This window comes from Carassius auratus, chromosome 7, assembly GCF_003368295.1.
Source record: "Carassius auratus strain Wakin chromosome 7, ASM336829v1, whole genome shotgun sequence".
NCBI lineage: Eukaryota > Metazoa > Chordata > Actinopteri > Cypriniformes > Cyprinidae > Carassius > Carassius auratus.
Window position 1 is genome coordinate 29,001,223 of NC_039249.1, and position 19,072 is coordinate 29,020,294.

The 19,072-nt window shown below is 35.2% G+C and overlaps 1 protein-coding gene across 2 annotated transcripts; it reads left to right on the forward strand.

Annotated features, from left to right (window-relative positions):
• Window positions 1-935: 935 nt before the first annotated feature.
• LOC113106429 (myozenin-2-like) lies at window positions 936-14,303 on the forward strand. 2 transcript variants are annotated; one of them, XM_026268344.1, is made up of 6 exons: window positions 936-1,206; window positions 2,661-2,747; window positions 5,081-5,247; window positions 5,347-5,452; window positions 11,450-11,633; window positions 12,768-14,303. In XM_026268344.1, the coding sequence occupies exons 2-6, from the start codon at window positions 2,666-2,668 to the stop codon at window positions 13,012-13,014; spliced, it is 786 nt and encodes a 261-aa protein (XP_026124129.1). In that variant the 5' UTR covers window positions 936-1,206; window positions 2,661-2,665; the 3' UTR covers window positions 13,015-14,303. The 2 variants fall into 2 exon arrangements, with proteins under 2 accessions (XP_026124129.1, XP_026124130.1); XM_026268345.1 differs by lacking the exon at window positions 936-1,206 and adding an exon at window positions 4,796-4,976.
• Window positions 14,304-19,072: the final 4,769 nt, after the last annotated feature.

Genomic DNA, 19,072 nt, shown 5'->3' on the forward strand with positions numbered 1-19,072 from the left:
AATAATATACATAAATTAGGAGTATATTTTAGTAATGTACTATAATATATGCTTGAAACAGTACAAGGACACCAGTGATCAATTTATTTCCTCACATGCACAGTGTAATGTTTGATTATGTCACATCACATGACAGATACTGTGTCTGGGAGTGATAGTTTTATTTGAGCTTTATGGGAAGGATGAAGGAAACGAGGGAGTTAAAATACTGGACAAACTATCTAACTTCTTTAGACCCATACATCCCGGACGAGCCCCCAATTTTCAGACTTAGCAGATTATAACATGACTAGTCATTACTCTGGCCAAAGCAATGGGATTTGAGTGATTAACCTTGGGGAAAGAATTGCACTTCATTGTATTGAAGTTTAGCAACATATTTTGTTTCATTTATTTATTTATTTATTTTAACATTTTATATATTACTTGAAGCTAATATAAATCTAATAAAAGGACGCAAATGTATTTCAAGAGATACACTTTTTTCTTAACACATTTAAGTACAAATTCATTTTTCAAATAAATTTTAGTACACTTAAATGTCCACTTTATTCTAATGTCAAATTACAAATTTTATTTTAAAGTAGATTTCACATCATTGATTTAATAAACTTTTGTTGTGTTTTAAAGAACTACACTTATTTTGACTAACATGCTAAAGCAGATGTGAAATACTTGATTATATTTTATATATGACATGCACTCTATATATATATCATGTAAGTATATTGTAGTTTACCAAAAATACTTTTTATTCAGCCAAATGTAACCATATTTCAACATGCATTTGAAATATATATATATATATAATAAATCTATTTCAAATGCATATATATATATATATATATATATATATATATATATATATATATATATATATATATTACACTCATTCACAGTAGAAATTAGGCCACTGACCACATTAACCAAAACTTAGGTGAGTGAACTGAAACCTAAGAATTAATGAACTGTGCAAACACAGTGAAGTCATAACCTGAGCAGACACCTGCTGTCTCCGTCACACTCAAAAGTGTCAACGCAAGTCTGTTTGTGTGTAATGATCAGTGCTATTTATAACTATATGCTAGTGAAATTGCACAGATCGCTAAGACACCCCTCCGCTTGGCCAGAGCCCCTCAGTCCTGCTCAGAGAGGAAAGCAGCACAGATCCAGACTGACCTCTCCACACGACCTGACCCGGCGCAGGTAAGAGGGACCCTTGGGGGGGAGTGTGTTCAAAGCGCTGATGACTGCCTTCATCTATAATGATGTACAGTAATGTCTCAAAGCAGTACAGTAAGGTCTTGGATGGAGCTGATTATGCTGGTCATATGTAATATCTGCGCACTGCTCAATTCAAATGTTACTGATTTTATTAATGTGAGAATTAACTGAAATGCTGAGGATGCTAAATAGTTTACACAGTACATCCTAACTAACAGATTTATTTTATGTATTTGTTTTTTTTAATTTTTTTTTAAGAAATGCACTTTATTATATATATATTTTAATTGCACTTAATACAGAATTATTATAGTATTTTTAATTGATGTGCCAACTGAATGCAATGATTTCAGACACTTAACTGCATGTTATTTAATAACATGTATTATACTTTATATTAAATGCAGTTTTGACTCACTAAGTACATCTTTACATATATATAATTTCATAATTACTTTTCCTGTCTTTGAAATATGGTTAAAGTACTGCTGAATGTACTGACAAGCATTTACGGTGAACTAAAGCATTCTTTATTTAATGTACTTTCTATCGAAACTTGGATGTCATGTATTTAAATATAATTGTAATTATGCATTTGTAATGATGAACTTGCATTTAAATATTTACTATATATACTAAACCTATTTAGTGTTTTAGTATGGTAGTCAACACATCAAAATAAGTACTTCTGGCGTATGATTATTAAAATGATTAGTATTCTCTAAAGTGTAAATAGCATGGTACTGCACATGCATATGGCATTCACTCATAAAATCATAATCATCAATGTACTTTTTATTTCATTATCGTCTTTGCAATTGGTGATTGCTTGCATATTGTTATAATATCTATCAATATTTGTAATTACCCTTTTTTATTTGTGTGTATACTGTAAATACATTTCATTATTTTTTATTTCAGTTACTTTCAGTCATTTTAGAATTTCTTTCATCATATATTTATATTTTGTTGCATTGCAGTCTTATCTCAAATATCTTGTGACTTTATAAGTTTTAAATACTGATATCAACACTGGTGGGTAAGACAAGCTTTCCATTAAGACTTTGGTAGTATGGTTAGTGAACAGCATGTACAGTACAGTAATGGATGTGGACACATATTCCCATCTTCTCCTGGGATGGTGTGACATCACACCCTTCGGCAGCGTCCTGTCCAGTTGGGTCTATATCAGGCGTATCGATTCACAGTCCCCCGCAGAACTGCACGGGAGCGCTGCCTTTGCTGGGCCGTCATGTTTAATTGCTCAGGGTTATTTAAAGGGATGTGCTAGTGTCAGCCTTTCAGCAGGTGTCACCCCGTCCACTGGACTATGAATGTGATTATGAGTTTGGTATGATGTGTATTGTTTGAAAAGGTGTGAGATTGCAAGGCGTAAAATGTAGGATACTCACATTCCCTTACTTTGTTTTCAACAGACAGCATGTCTCAGCATACTCTGATGTCAACACAGGAGAGGAAAATGCAGGCAGCTGCTATTTGTAGAGAGATCCATGCCACTGATGGTATGAGCAATGATTCATCACACACACACACACACACACATAGCATCTTGCAGTTGATGGAGATTTGTGGGATGCACATCCAGGGCACGAAGCTCCCGTTCCACCACATCCTAAAGCTGCTCTGTTGGATTGAGATCTGGTGACTGTGAAGGCTATTTTATTACAGTGAACTCATTGTCATGTTCAAGAAGCAAATTTGAAATGATTTGAGCTTTGTGACATGGTGCATTATCCTGCTGGAAGTAGCCATTAGAGGATCGGTACATGTTGGTCATAAAGGGATGGACATGGTCAGAAACAATGCTCAGGTAGGCCGTGGCATTTAAACGATGCCCAATTGGCACTAAGGGGCCTAAAGTGTGGCAAGAAAACATCCCCCACACCATTACACCACCACCAGCAGCCTGCACAGTGGTAACAAGGCATGATGGATCCATGTTCTCATTCTGTTTACGCCAAATTCTGACTCTACCATCTGAATGTCTCAACAGAAATCGAGACAAATCAGACCAGGCAACATTTTTCCAGTCTTCAACTGTCCAATTTTAGTGAGATCGTGCAAACTGTAGCCTCTTTTTCCTATTTGTAGTGGAGATGAGTGGCACCCGGTGGGGTCTTCTGCTGTTGTAGCCCATCTGCCTCAAGGTTGTGCGTGTTGTGGCTTCACAAATGCTTTGCTGCATACTTCAATTGTAACGAGTGGTTATTTCAGTCAAAGTTGCTCTTCTATCAGCTTGAATCAGTCGGCCAATTCTCCTCTGACCTCTAGCATCAACAAGGCATTTTCGCCCACAGGACTGCCACATATTGGATGTTTTTCCGTTTTCACACCATTCTTCGTAAACCCTAGAAATGGTTGTGCGTGAAAAAATCCCAGTAACTGAGCAGACTGTGAAATACTCAGGCACCAACAACCATGCCATGCTCAAAATTGCTTAAATCATCTTTCTTTCCCATTCTGACATTCAGTTTGGAGTTCAGGAGATTGTCTTGACCAGGACCACACACACCTAAACGCATTGAAGCAACTGCCATGTGATTGGTTGATTAGATAATTGCATTAATGAGAAATTGAACAGGTGTTCCTAATAATCCTTTAGGTGAGTGTATATACACACAAACACACACACACACATACAATCCCAAATCGCATAGAGTGCATAAGCAGTGGGCTTTTTTAGAAAAGAAAATTCTAAAGATGACACAGAAGAATTATTTTTGCTTTTATAAAACAAGTAATTTATTTATTTTATATTTTTTATCTGATTGTAATCAGTTATAACCCAGTGAATAAAACACAGATTATTGGAGAATGTTTCAAAAGAAAATACTTGGTATTTTAATTTTTCTAATTCAAAATTCAAAAGTTTTGGGGTCAGTAAGAATCTTTTTTTCTATGTGTGTATGTTTTTGTTTGTTGTGTTAATTTTTTATTTGTTTGTTTAATACAGTAAAAAACATAATATTGTCAAATGTTACAGTATAAATTACAATACAATATTGATAATACATAATATGCTTTATACATAATATTTTTTTTCTATTTGAATATACTTCAAAATGTAATTTATTCCTGTGATGCAAAGCGAGAAAATACATTTTTTTACATTTTTCAACTTTTTCCATGCAGTTGTGCTGCTTAATACGTTTGTTGAAAGCAAGAGTAAGTATTATTAGATACTTATTATTATTAGTTCAGACGCACAACATTTATTTGAAATACTTTTTTCTTTTTTGCAACATGTAAAAGTCTTTATTTTCATTTTTAATTAATACACAGATTTAATGCATCACTGATAAAGGGATTCAGGTCTTTCTTACATACATAATTACTTAGAAATAACCAGCTGACCTGTAATTGCCTCTCCAATTAATATAAACATTATAATACTCTCAACACAAACATACTAGGCTAATTATTGCATATTAAGCTATTAACATATGTTAAAACACTGTTATGGTTTGTGTGTTCACATTACTAGTGATTAGATTAGATCATCTCATCTGTAGAGATGTATTAGTACCGAGAGCACTTAATCCTTATGTAGTTATCTGTTTGAAATTCTATTTCTGGGGTTGACTGCGAGAAGACGCTTGACAGCTGTAAGAACATACCAGCAGGATACATTTTCATCCTTTGATACGCATGTCAGAGCTCCCCCGAGTGACCCACCATCAGTAATAACTCAATTCAGGCCTAAATACAGCTATAATCAAAAACACAGTGTAGTGAGTATACTTCACTAGTTACTTGAAAAAGAAATCTGATTACATAACTAGTGTTACTTGTAATTCATTACCCCCAACACTGCTTACTCTTTACTCTTTTCCAGAACTAGAGATGGATTTGGGAAGGAAAGTTAGCGCACCGAAGGAGATCATGTTGGAGGAGCTTTCCTTGGCATCAAACAGGGGCTCTCGTCTGTTCAAGATGCGTCAGAAGCGCTCAGAGAAATACACCTTTGAAAGTGTTCAGAATGAAACCAACACACAGCACAATGTGAGTGTCATTTATTACACAGAAGGCCTGTGTGTTTATATACAATCTAAATAACCACTAATTGTCAATAGAGTCACGTTTACATTTTTATTTTCTCAGACTGACGCTCCAGGTCCTAGTGCTGAAACGACAAACAATTTAAGCAATGAAAGTCTTGGAGTTGACCAGATAGCCAATACACTCAACCCTGAGACTATTGCCCCAGGTTAGTCCACAGCATTTTATCTGTTCAATGCAATGTCCAAACTTAAAAAGTGATGCGATAGGACATTTTGAAGAGCCACAGCAAATTGAGTCAAGATTGCTGTGGTCACTACAACTGAAAACCTGTCATAATTCTATGTTAACAGTTTGCTGTTGTTGTTTTAAATTACTATTTTAAAAAAGTATTTTAGGCAATTTTAAAATGTAATATTTACTAACAATAAAGGGTTTTTAATAAACCATAAATATTATTATGCAAATGTAATAATGTTTTACTAAAATGTTAAACATTTATGTCAATTTACATTTTATTTTATTTCATTTTATTTATTTATTTAATTTTTAATTAAAAAAATTATTTTACAATTAAATTTTTAGTTTTTAGGAGATAATTTTTTTTGTTAAGCACTAAAAACCAAAACTAGCAATACAATACACTGATTTTGCCTCTTGACAATCGAGACTCGAAGTCTCAAAAACATTTTTTTAGTTTATTAGACAAAGTCTTGTACTAATGTGGTGTTTCTGATGATGTTTGATGGTCCAATGTGAGATATTTTTTTGCACCTCAAACAGAAGACATTATATAGTTTCTCATGGACTTAAAACATCTCTAAATCACAATCTTTATTTTTAACCAAGAAATAAAACTGTATGACTGAGGTAGATCAGAGACATGACTCCAGTTTTGGAAATACTGTTTGTTTTTATTTTTATTTATTTAAATAATTTCAGTCAAGTTATATATTAAAGTACACTACAGAATTTAGAGGTGTTGGTGGTGCATGCTGATGTACATCTTGAGCATGTCATTCCTGTGAGAACAGTGGCCATAGTGCCCCAACAGGAAGCTAGTTAAGTGTTTCCTGTGTCGTTTAAGTGGTGTCTTAAACAGATCCTATCCTTATAACTGCCATGGCCTCATCTTGCCTTGGGGCTTAGCCACCCTTCCTAGATCAGTGGATGAGCACGTATTTACAGTGCGTCCTGCTATTTTAGTGACTTTGAAGCGTCATTTGGACGGGGAGGGGAAGATATGAAGACCAGCAGTTGAACTTTTGATGATAAATAAACAAGATTCAAATCAGATTAAGTCCCACATTGTGAGAGACAAAAGCCACTGGTATCACGCTATGCTGTTTTATTTTATTTTATTTTAGTTTAGTTTAGTTACTTTATTGTTTTAGTTATATTTTATTTTTTAATTATTTATTTTATTTATAATTTAATTATATTTTATTACATTTAATTATAAATGTTTTATTTTATGTGTAAAAAGGGTTTAATGTTAAACAAATCCCATAAAATAAAGCTGTTAAATTGAAACCTTATTTTATTCTATTTTAATTTATTTTATTTTATTTTATTTTATCTGAGTGTCCATTTACACTGAGAGGTTTTTTTTTACACTAACTCCGCCCACCAATGATGACTGGGGTAGTCAACTCTACAAAAGATGATCATCAAACATCAGCTCCACTGTCAAAGATGGTAAAGTGTGTGCTTTTTGCGATCTGAGTTTGAACTTGCCTTTTGCCAAACTTTTTTCTCCCTTTTCAAATCTTATTTCACATCAGAAAGGCATTTATTTTCAATAAAAATAAAGAAAATAATCAAAAAGCTTAAATTAAAGTATGAAATTAAAGAAAGAATATAAGAGAGATTCCACCTGTCTCCTCAATTATCAATCAATCCATAACTACATCTACCGCCAAGCTAAGTGGAACCAATGCAAGTGGACCAATGCAAGTGGATTTTTCCGAACTCTCTGCCCAAAACCCCGCGCTGATAAATATGGAACACTTCTCTCTACCAAATAATCAGTCTTTCAAACTCCCTCTTACGCTAGAACTGAAGACATGTCCGTTTCAATAACAACAATGAACCTCATTCACAAGGATCTCGTCAAGAAATATCATATACCTCTTCAACCATGCAACCCACCCATCAAGATTAAAGCCATCAAGATACTTCCATTGGGGATGGAATATTTCACCAGACCAAGTCATTAACCCTTCAAGTTGGTTTATTTAACCAGGAATCCATATGTCATCGACTCTCCCAAGCACAAAGTAATCCTTGGATTTCCATGGCTGTCTGTTCACGACCCTGTCATTTCCTGGCATCAGGGCGAGTCAGGGCATCAGGGCATCAAGTGGTCTGCTTTCTGTTAGAGTCATTGTTTTTCCCCAGTTCCCCAACCATGTTACACCACCAGCATTGAAAGTCCCATAAATAACAAGGCAGTTAATATTCCCCACTGTTATGACGATCTGGCATTTAGTTTTTAGTAAAACCAAAGCTACGCAATTACCTCCTCATCACCCCTGGGACTGTACTATTGATTCACTTCCCAATGCCATGCCACCCAAGAGTAAAATTTACCCTTTATCCAGAACTGAGACCCAAGCCATAGAGGAATATATTGAGGAGGCCCTAAGTTCAGGATTTATTCAGCCCTCTACGTCACCAGCTGCAGCAGGGTTCTTCTTTGTAGAGAAAAAAGATGGACTGAAGCCATGTATTGATTACTGAGGACTAAATAATGTCACCGTAAAATTCCGATAACCCCTGCCACTGGTTCTTTTGAAGCTACAATAAACACCAAACTCGACCTACAGAGTGTATATACCTGATTTGAATTAAAGAGGGCAACGAATGGAAAACTGCCTTCCTCACCAGCAGAGGGCACTATGAATATCAGGTCATGCTGATGGACCTGCCAACGCTCCGGCTGTCTTCCAATCATTCATCAATGAGATTTCCAGAGACCTCCTAAACCAGTACACAATAGCCTACATTGATGAAATCTTGATCTACTCGAATTCAGAAGAAGAACATATCAACCATGTCAGGACAATTCTCACTCGACTCCTAAAGAATCAACTGTATGTCAAGGATGAGAAGTGTGAGTTTCATGTTAGACAGACAGCATTTCTGGGTTACCACATCAGTCAAGGAAGTTCTCAAGGAAGTTATCTGAAGATGAAAGAAAATATAATGTTGTAAATAAGGAACTATTGTCCATGAAAGCAGCCATTGAACAACGGAGACACTGGTTAGAGGGAGCAGTCCATCCTTTCCAGGTGATCACTAACCACAAGAACCTGGAATACATCAAAGGTGCTAAGAGACTCAAGCTCGCTGGTCCCTCTTCTTCACCCGATTCCAGTTCACTGTTACCTATTGTCCTGGCAGCAAGAACAGTGAGGCGGATGCTCTCTTCAGACAGTATGATCTTCCTCTCGACAGCCATACCCCAGAATGCATACTTCCCCCGTCTGTAGTCATCACCCCGATTAACCTGGGATATCATGGAAGAAACGTGAACAGCTCCAAGAAGCAGCCCCTGCCAACTACTGACCTAATAACCACTATGTTCCACAAAGTCTACATCACCGGATGATGCAATGGGTCCACACCTCTATCAGCTCTGGCCACCCTGGAATATCTTGCACACTGCATCTACTTCGCAACTCATTCTGCTGGCCCTCAATGTCCAACAATATCAATGCTTATGTTAAAGCCTGCAAAGTCTGTGCACAATCCAAGACCCCCAAGGAGTTACCATTAGGACTCCTTCAACCACTGCCCATTCCACAACGTCCCTGTTCACATCTCTCCATTGACTTTGTCACTGACTTACCTTTGTCCAATGGTTCCACTGCCACCCTAGTTATCATAGACTCTAAGTCATAGACTCTAATTCATGTCGTTTGGTCCCCTTAAAAGGAATCCCCACAGCCATGGAAACTGCACAAGCAATGTTTCATCACGTGTTCCGGAATTATGGCATCCCAGAAGACATCGTCAGTGACAGAGGTACTCAGTTCACATCCCAAGTTTGGAAGGCTTTCTGCAAGCACCTTGACATTAACGTAAGTCTAACATCAAATTATCCACAATCAAAAGGACAGGTTGTACGGCTAAACCAAGAACTGGGCGATAGCTCTGATACTGCAGCCGAGAACAGCATCGGTGGTCGGTTTCCTTCCATGGGCAGAATTGCGCAAAATTTACTGACTTGCTCATCAACAGGCCTGACTCATTTGCAGTGTGTCCTGGGCTATCAACTCGCTATGTTCCCGTGGTCTGAGTGAGTGAGTGAAGTGACATACAGCCAAGCCACACAGCAGTGAACACACACAAACCGTGAACACACACCTAGAGCAGTGGGCAGCCATTTATGCAACAGTGCCCGGGGAGCAGTTGGGGGTTCGGTGCCTTGCTCAGGGGCACCTAAGTCGTGTTTTTGCTAGCCCGAACCTTGAATCCACAACCTTAGGGTTAGGAGTCATACTCTCTAACCACTAGGCCATGACTTCCCCTGGTGAATCCTCATCGGTCCCTGCCGTGGATGACTGGATTAGACGTAGTGAGGGGTGGTGGGTACCTTCAACGAGCTGTGTGAGTACAGTAACTCCAGGCCAGCAAGCAACAACAGCCACACCCTCCCTACCAACCAGCACAGTGGGTCTAGCTTCCTCAATTTTCGGCTACCGAGCAGGACGCTCAGCCAAAGGTATGTTGGTCCTTTCAAGATTCTCAGAAGAAATAATGAGGTCAAATACCAATTAGAGCTTCCTGCTAATTATCGTATCTCTCCATCGTTTCATGTTTCGCAACTCAAACTGGTCCACCCGGATGCTGACCCTAAACGTGAGACTCTGGAACCACCACTGGAAGGGCTATGGACCTGAGGAGAGGTCATGGGTAGCTGCCAGCGACATTCTCGATCCCTCTCTCACAGCGGAATTTTATAGAGCCAGACCATATTGACCAGCGCCACGACCACGGGGACGTCCACAACGATTGCCAGGAGGCATTCATAGGGGAGGGGATTCTTTGACACCGCACCAACAGAGGGAGCCCTCGCCTGAGTACTGACTGTTTACTGCTCCCTCTGCTTCTGCAGTTATTTCCTTTTTGTCTGTATTAAACAAGAGTCAGCATGCTCGTCTCTGCCTTCTGACCTTCTTAAGGCCAATTACTTTTTCTGTGTCACTAGTCAGCAAGCTTAAGCTGCCTCCTTATGAGAATTATTTTATAGCTCATCAGCGTCAGCTCACTGCCCCATGAAAAAAGTATGTAAAAACAAATTCCGCCTGCTGTTATTAAAGTTTCTCTGAGGTTCGTTGAACTGCCCAGACCCTCAGCGCTGAAACTCATGTGTTTTGTGCTACTTCCTTGAGGCCGATAAACTCGAGAAGGAGACTGTCCTCAGCATGAGGCTGATGTGTGACAGAACACCCTCATTATGTAACTCTTGTTCTGGGTTGCTGGCCCTGCCAGTGAACTGAGGTTTGAGGGATACAAATTTTGAAGGGTCACCCTGTATTCTTCCACAGCATGTTTTTGGACCTTGTGAAGCCTTTCACTTCTTTTACTTGGTTTCTAGTTTCTTTTATGCTTCACTAACAATGCAAGAAAAAAGGGATCAATTCAAAGCTGCACTGGAACAGTAATGCTGCTCTTTGTCTAACATTATGAAAGAATACATGTGGTCAAGTCACTTTTATTTAAGCGATAGCCCACAAAATAATGAAAATAATGCCTCAACAGAAACGTAGTGTTAATAGTTAGAACTGGTACCTAAACTAAAGTATTACCAAAAAAATAAAAATAATAACAACAAATTGTAAAAGTTTAATTGTCTTTAATAAAATCTAATTTAAAGCTTTACCTTATAGTACATTTTAAATCATGCGTTAAAGAAGTACACTTTACACTAAAGCACATGTAAAGCACTGGATTGTATTTTTAGTCTATTTTACGTAATTTATTATTTATGTTTAATTCTATTGATGTTACATCAGTAGAAATTACATTGAAGTGTGTTTTAGTTTTAGTAATTCCATTTAATAGACATTCAATCTATAATACATGTTCATTTATCAAGCGTATGAAAACATTGCATTTTGTATATTCTTTTAAAATATACTTATTTTGAGTTCATGTACCACATCATATAACCAAGCTTTTTTCATGTGTTCAATAGGTTACGGTGGTCCCTTGAAGGATGTTCCAGCAGAGAAGTTCAACTGTACAGCAATGCCCAGATCCTACCAGTCGCCCTGGGAACAGGCCCTCATTAGTGACCCCTCTCTGGCCGAAACGCCGGTCACCTGCATGCCTGAGCCCCAAACCAGACAAGAGATTCCTCAATATAAGAGCTTCAACAGGTCAGAAAAAAAAAAAAATAATAATAAAAAAAAAAAAAAAAAAAAAAAAAATATATATATATATATATATATATATATATATATATATATATATATATATATATATATATATATATATATATATATATATATATATATATATATATATATATATATAGCTGCTTCTTTTACTAACTGTGTTTGAATCATCTAATGAATATTTATTTTAAAATCCAGTACATACTGGTGTTGTTTTAGTATTATTTATGTGTATTTAATCATATTTTTTAATTACTATTTATTTAAATATTTTCAGTTTTCATTATAATTTTAGTTTCTGTTTTAATATTTTTTTTAAATATATTTTTTAAATATCTTTACATTAGCCAAAGTGTATTTATATTTAAATTTTAGCCATTTTAGTATTTTTTCTTTCTTTTTTTTTTTTTTTTGGTTTGTTGAAAATTTCACTTTTTTAAAAGTTCTGTAAGTTTCATTATTTAATCTAATATTTATATTCTTAAACCATTTTTAATAGTTTTAGTTAACAGTAATGACACTAGTGGTGATTATGTTTACAGTACATTTATTATTATACTGGACCATTCTGTTATTTAAATATTTTCATTTTTTATTTTTTTATAATTATATATTTTTATTTTTATATTTATATTTTTTATTTCAGTTTTATTATTTTTGTTATTTTGTCTTTTTATTAATTTTTTTAAATAATTTTAAATAAGACAAAATTTATTTCTATTTCAACTTATTTTTTTTTCTAAATTTTAAGTAGTTTTAGTTAACAATAATAACATTGGTGCTGATTATGTTTACAGTAGATTATTACAATGGACCATTCTGTTTTGTAAAGCCCACTTTTCATTAATTTCTCACTTGTAATAAAAAATAATAATAGGCTTTTTTTTTCTCTTCGATTATTCTATTCATGCATTAACATGTTTATAAATGCATGTTGAATTTTTAAGAATGTTTGCCAAATGTTGGAAAATGTCTTCGTTTTCTAGCAATATTTGATTTAGAGTCAATCAATAAGATACCTTTACCTAAAATGTTGCTGGGGTTGCATTATATTCCACACCTTTTGCTGTAAGACAAAAAAAAAAGCATTCATATACTCCTCTCCTCTAATTGAAGGGTGGCTATTCCATTCGGTGGTTTCGGGAAGGCACTCAAAGCCCCTGTTAAATCTTTTGATGTGAACCCCAGCCTCCCCAGTCCAAGCCCCAAGCCTGCAGCACCTGCTCCGGTCAACCGGCCCACCTTCAACAGAACGGCCTCGGGCTGGGTGACTGACAGCGCCCCTCTCATGCTTCCCAGCATCCCCCTTGAGCCCATTTCATCCATGTCTTCCACATTTATCCCCGAATCCGATGAACTCTGAGTGTTATCCTTGTTTTTGTGAGCTTCACTGTCACTGAAAAATACACTGGTCAAATGGAATTGGTTTGGAATAATTAAGAAAGAAAGAAATCTCTGGCTGCATTTTTTTTTTTTTTTTTTGTGAAAAAATACAGTAAAAAGAGTAATATTTTGAAATAGTATTACAATTTAAAAGAACGGTTTTCTACTTGAATAACTGTTAAACTGTCATTTATTCCTGTAATGTTAAGCTGAATTTTCAGCATCATTACTCCAGTCTTCAGTGTCACATGATCCTTCAGAAATCATTCTGATATTGCTTGCAAAAGAAAGATTTCTTATTATTTTCTATGTTGAAAACAGCTGTGTTTGTGAACTGTGATACACTACCCTTAAAATATTGAGCAAGGTGAAATTGAAAGAAATGTATAATTTAGTATTTTTGATCAAATAAATGCAGCCCTTCTGAGCATTAGAAACTTACAAAACATCTTTAAAAAGATCTGGAATATATTTTGACTAATACAAAAGGGGTACAAAAGCTGTAACTAGGGTGGTATCCTTTCGAAAGGTGCACCTGTGTACCTTATTTACCCCTAACAATGCATATTAGTACCACAAAGGTGCGTATTAGTACTTTTTAAAAATGCACCAGCACAGAGACATCTTTTATTTCTGAGAGTAGCACACTGAAAACATAAGACGCTCAAGTCTGGCTATTGGTATAGTGGATTTCTGTTCTTTGTATTATTGAGCTGATGCCACCCAAAACCTAGACATTATGCTCATATAAACCTGTAAATATGTATTTATAAAGGGCTGTGTCATTTTTTGGCATTAACACAATTTATTAAAAAAATGCACTAGTAAATATAAATCCAGCAGTGCATGGCATGCCTACTGTATGCTTGTGTCAGTTTTTTTTACACTATCAAGGTTAGAGTCTCCAGGGCCGACAAATTGAATCTGTTTTCCTGACGCAGCTGAGATGAGTGATAAGTCTTGTGCGTTCGATCAGACAGTCGCTGATGGGCACAGCTCATGTCCGTCACCGCTCAACTTCAGCCTCAGCTCTGTCTTTACTCAACATAAAACACATGCAATGCCAGAAAAGTGAAAATGAGCTGATAAAGAAGCAGCTTGCTCTCTGGGATATTCAACCACGATTTCTGAGATCAATCATTTTTGAATAATTAACCCTTGTCCTTGAAACCTATTTCTTACATGTGAGGCTAGTTTAATGTACAGTACTTCACATCACTGTTTGGTCTCTGTCATCTCACATAATAAAATCATTCAAATTTAAATCAACATTTTGTGCCATTATTGTTTATTTATTTGTTAGCTGTGTAATAAGCGAGATGATGTATGTATAGTACTCAGCCTGTTATTATGACAAAATAACCCCCTTCTGAGTGGTACCTCTTTGGACATCAAGGTATTAAAGAAACAGTTTACCCAAAAAATTTAAGACATTTGGTATTGCATCATTTGATCACCAATGTATGCGCTGCAGTTGATGGGTGCCGTCAGAATGAGAGTCAATCAGTGGATAAAAACATCACAATAATCCACAAGTACCCCACACTCAAGTCTCCAATGCATAATAAAATCTTGGGAAGTGAAAAGCTGCATGTTTGTAAGAATTAAAACCATCACAATGTTTTTTTATCTTCAAACCGTTTCTTCTAGCCAAAATGCCATAACACATAATAATGCTTCCTACCATGAAAACGAGAAAACCTTTTGTTATTTTGTAATTTAATGAGACAATAAATAACTAGGTCTTGGGAATTTCAAATCCAATTTAAATTTCTTGAATAGTGGCATTTGTTGTAATGATAATTATGAATTACTCAAATTTTTATTCCATTTATTTTTTTAATTACTAAAAATAAATCGTAATTATATATATAAAAAAAAATTATTATTAAAAAAGTATAATAATTCTCAAAGGTCCTGATTTGTTCGTTCATTATTATTATTATTATTATTATTATTATTATTATTATTATTATTATTCAAAAAATAATTGTCAAAAATCAGCTTCTGCCACAGTGCTCATTTTTAACCCACAGCAAGCTTCAGCATTCATGTAGGCTGTGTAAAGGTGAGCACGTGTGTCAACCATACAGTGCATCATTTATTATCCAGTTAGATCATCTGAATCTGCAGCAGCAAACACACAAAGGCAAGCAACTGAACATCAGCAGGTTTTTTTCTGACTCAGGCTGAGGCTGATTGGTTGGCTTTTCTCCAGCAGCTTCTGTTTGCCTACACACTCTTAGCCATAAGGACTAAACTCAGTGTTATACTGCAGTCAAGAATTTCAGCTGCTCAGATCTCAGATTTTAATGGAAAGAAATAATATAAGCAGATATGTCAAGGCATAGATCTGTGCATCATGCATGCTTTTTAAAATAAAGACTATTTTTAAAATAATGTAACATTGTTTTGCATTCCCATATATATATATATATATATATATATATATATATATATATATATATATATATATATAGAGGATAAAAAGAAAAACATTGCTAGAATAACAATTGACATGCATCTCTTGTTTGGTTTGTGGAAAAGGACCATTGGTTAATTTATTAAAATGTATTAAAATTCTTGTGAAAGAAAACCTTCACTTGAGATAGTAGACAGCAGATAACCTGTTACATTTGAGCTATAAAATGAATAATTCACCCATAAATGTACAGTAAATTAGATGAAAATTGTCTCTTGTTTTAACTAAAATGAGGGAACAAATTGATCAATTGAGGGAACAAATTCTTAATTATTAACAATTCATATATTTTTGTCCACGTCTCGTGCAGGGCTCAATGAGAAATTGTAATTATCCTTAAAGTAAGCTCTCTCTCTCTCTCTCTCTCTCTCTCTCTCTCTCTCTAAACATATATATATATATATATATATATATATATATATATATATATATATATAAGGGGTGTCTATGTTGTTATATTTTAATATAATATTTCTGTGTTGTTGTTTTTTTTAAAAGTGGGCTTCAAAAAAAAGTTCTGTTTAAATTATGCAGCAGACTCTTGCCAAAATAAATGCTGCAATAGGAAATGCCCAGTGTCCCGCTGGCAGAGGACATGGCTGTATTCCTGAAGACGGTCTGTTTGATTGCTGTTGGAAAGCCTTGAGTCGAGTCCCTCAAACTTCTCTGGATTCCTGCACTGGCTCTCGAGAAGCTCGCTGTAACCCTGAGTTCCCTTTGAAACCGTTTATCAAAGGTTGGCCCGGACTCTCTTGTATCTTTGTAGCATATGTTAGAATGTAAGTGCATTAGAAACGCACCTGTTTGCCCCGTGGGTGTGTTTTTTGGCAAACAGCTAGCTTTGATAATCAGTGAACTCAGTATGGTTTAAGTATGACTTCTTCTGACTTCTACACTTCTTCCTCTTCTCTCCCCTGTTGTGACGTCACTTTTGATCTCATAGTGCCTTTAAAGCAGTACAGTTTATTGTGTGGAATAAGGAGTATACTGAGCATATCTGAGCACAAATAACACCTGAGGGAAGAAATACACTCCATGATTGGAGTTGACCATGTTCTTTTCAAAATCTCTTAATTATTATTTTTTTAAATGTATTACTTAATATATTTAATAAAATGTATGATAAGCATTATTATAAATATTTAGCTTCAATTTATTTTTTAATATATGAATTCCTTTAATTTAGTACTTAATATTTAATATTTTTATAGAGATTATTGCAATGCATTCTGTGATTGTCTAATTCACAAAGGATATGTCTGATGTGACATTAAAAACTTATATTACATGTTTTACTTAATATATTTAACATGTATTAATATAGTATTCAATATAATTTAGGATAACATTTATTATAAATTTTTAGCTTTCATTTATTTGTATTTTATTGACAACTTTTTTAATGCTTCTAGAGAATGACACTTCTTCGTGCCACTCTGCACAGAGGACTGATATTTCAGAGTAGTTGATATTTAATTCACATTAACAAACGAACAGCACATGCTGCCAGTTCTGCTGCTGTTTTAAGTGATAACAGAGGGTTAACCTCGTGAACTAATGCTGTTAATAACAGGCCTGCAGTCTGGACATCAGGTGGTCAAATAACATACGAAGGTGCCATGATCTGCAGTGCATTGTTTATCTAAAATTAGATTGGGGTAACAAAATAATACCTAAAGGTCAAGAGCAGGTTGTTTAGGACGTGGTAGAAAGGTGTGAAGGTCTCTGCTGAGCATTAATGGAAACGATGCATGCCGGCGCACCTGAGTTTAAGTCATCGAAGTCAGCATTGATCTCTGGCTCGCTGCCTTTAAACTTAAACTGACAGAATGTGATTATGACCAACATGCAGCAGCCATTCAAGACTGAGTGTAACGTAATTAGCGGCGCTCGCTAAGGCAAGCATTATAAAACAAATATTCAGCTTTGTGTGTAACTCCACAAGTTTGATGCACGTACTGTACACTTGGAAGTGTCCTTATAATATAAAAAGTCTATTTTATATAAAATTATAGTTTAAAAATCTGTGACTGAATCCATTTCATAGAGACCTATTTATGTGGGTAATTATAAATGTCATGAGTGAGACCAAACAAACAAACAAAATAACAATGTAATTGATTAAGACTTGTGCCTATTGAGACTTAGAAGTGGGCTCTTTTGATTTGGGCCGCCCAACTAGAAACATGCACCCAAAATACCTCAGCAACACCTTACCAACTGTATAACAACACCCTATTGCTGCACAGCTCATATTTCTTTGTGTATGTTTGTGGGTTTTAATATTATTCCTATTTCAGTGAGGCATAAGTGTGAAAACGGTTTTGTCTTATGTATATAGGGAACGCACGGGATGCAGATGCAGAATAAGGTTCTTCGTTGTGTTTATGTGTAACTGACATTCTCAGGAGTCCAATTAAAACACGTGTAACCATACGTTACTAGAGTGTGACAGATACACCTGGGGTTGATGTGGTCCATGTAAGTGGAAAGGAGTTGCAATAAAGCTCTGCATGTTGCATTCGTGCAAAAAAAAAAGAAGCAAATGTTCCACACATTTCCCCAAAATATCATGAGAAATACTACCAAATGTTTTGGGGAAAGAAGACTTTAGCCGAATGTTTCAACAAACACTGAAAACGTGGCCTCAGTTTTTCTCAGCGCTGTGTAAATGGAAAGTATATTCTCTTATCCTAATTGTCAGAGCCAGTTTGTCTGCTCTAACTGCCAATAGCAAGACAGCCAGAGATATCTACAGCATGTGCTAGAGCAACCATGACTACAGTAAACACACAAGCAAAATACATCACTGTGAGCTCCTGGTAAACAGTCAGGGTGGATTTACTAAATAGTTGCATGCTAAACAGGCACTAAAACCTGCATCTTATTCACTTATTCACCTGCAGTCCAGTTTTAACCAGGTGCTAAATGCACTGAAACAGCAATGCATCGTGGAAGCTTGTTTCCGCCACTGGATAAAAAAAAAAAAAAGTAATTGTGACTTTTTTCTCACAGTTGTCTCTTCTCAACATTGCTCAGAATTGCAATTGCAAATTCTTCTTTTATATCAAATTCTTGAGTTTATCTCAGTTCCAATTATATATCTGGCACTTCGGTAATTTTTCTCTGAATTGTTATATTAAACGTCACAATTACCTGTTTGGTTATTTTTTATCACGGACTTAAGTATTATTATTTTTTATTATTATTTTTAAAAGAGCACTAAAACCAGGGATATATTATATCAAGGCAGTGAAGATTATTAAAATCTAAATATCTTTTGAGAATTTACGTATTTTAATATAAATTAATTAGCAAATATATAAATATAAATTATATAAACATATAATATAGTAAATGTAAGAAAAATATTAAATAATAAAATATATAAATATATATTATTATTTAAAAAAATATGTGAATATTAGTTTTTTGTGATTTTTTCAAATAAAAACATGCCCCAGCTTTCCTTTTTCACAATCACAGATGGATAAAATCATGTTCACCTTTTCCGTTTCTTAAAATGTCCAACACATTTTCGTTCCCAATTTGTCAT

What these genes read in the sequence shown, in the direction of transcription:
- LOC113106429 (XM_026268344.1), top strand. Translation starts at nt 2,666, where the DNA reads ATGTCTCAGCATACTCTGATGTCAACACAGGAGAGGAAAATGCAGGCA. An exon ending in AGAGATCCATGCCACTGATG is followed by an intron (nt 2,748 to 5,080) that starts GTATGAGCAATG and finishes ACTCTTTTCCAG; the next exon opens with AACTAGAGATGGATTTGGGA. An exon ending in CCCTGAGACTATTGCCCCAG is followed by an intron (nt 5,453 to 11,449) that starts GTTAGTCCACAG and finishes TGTGTTCAATAG; the next exon opens with GTTACGGTGGTCCCTTGAAG.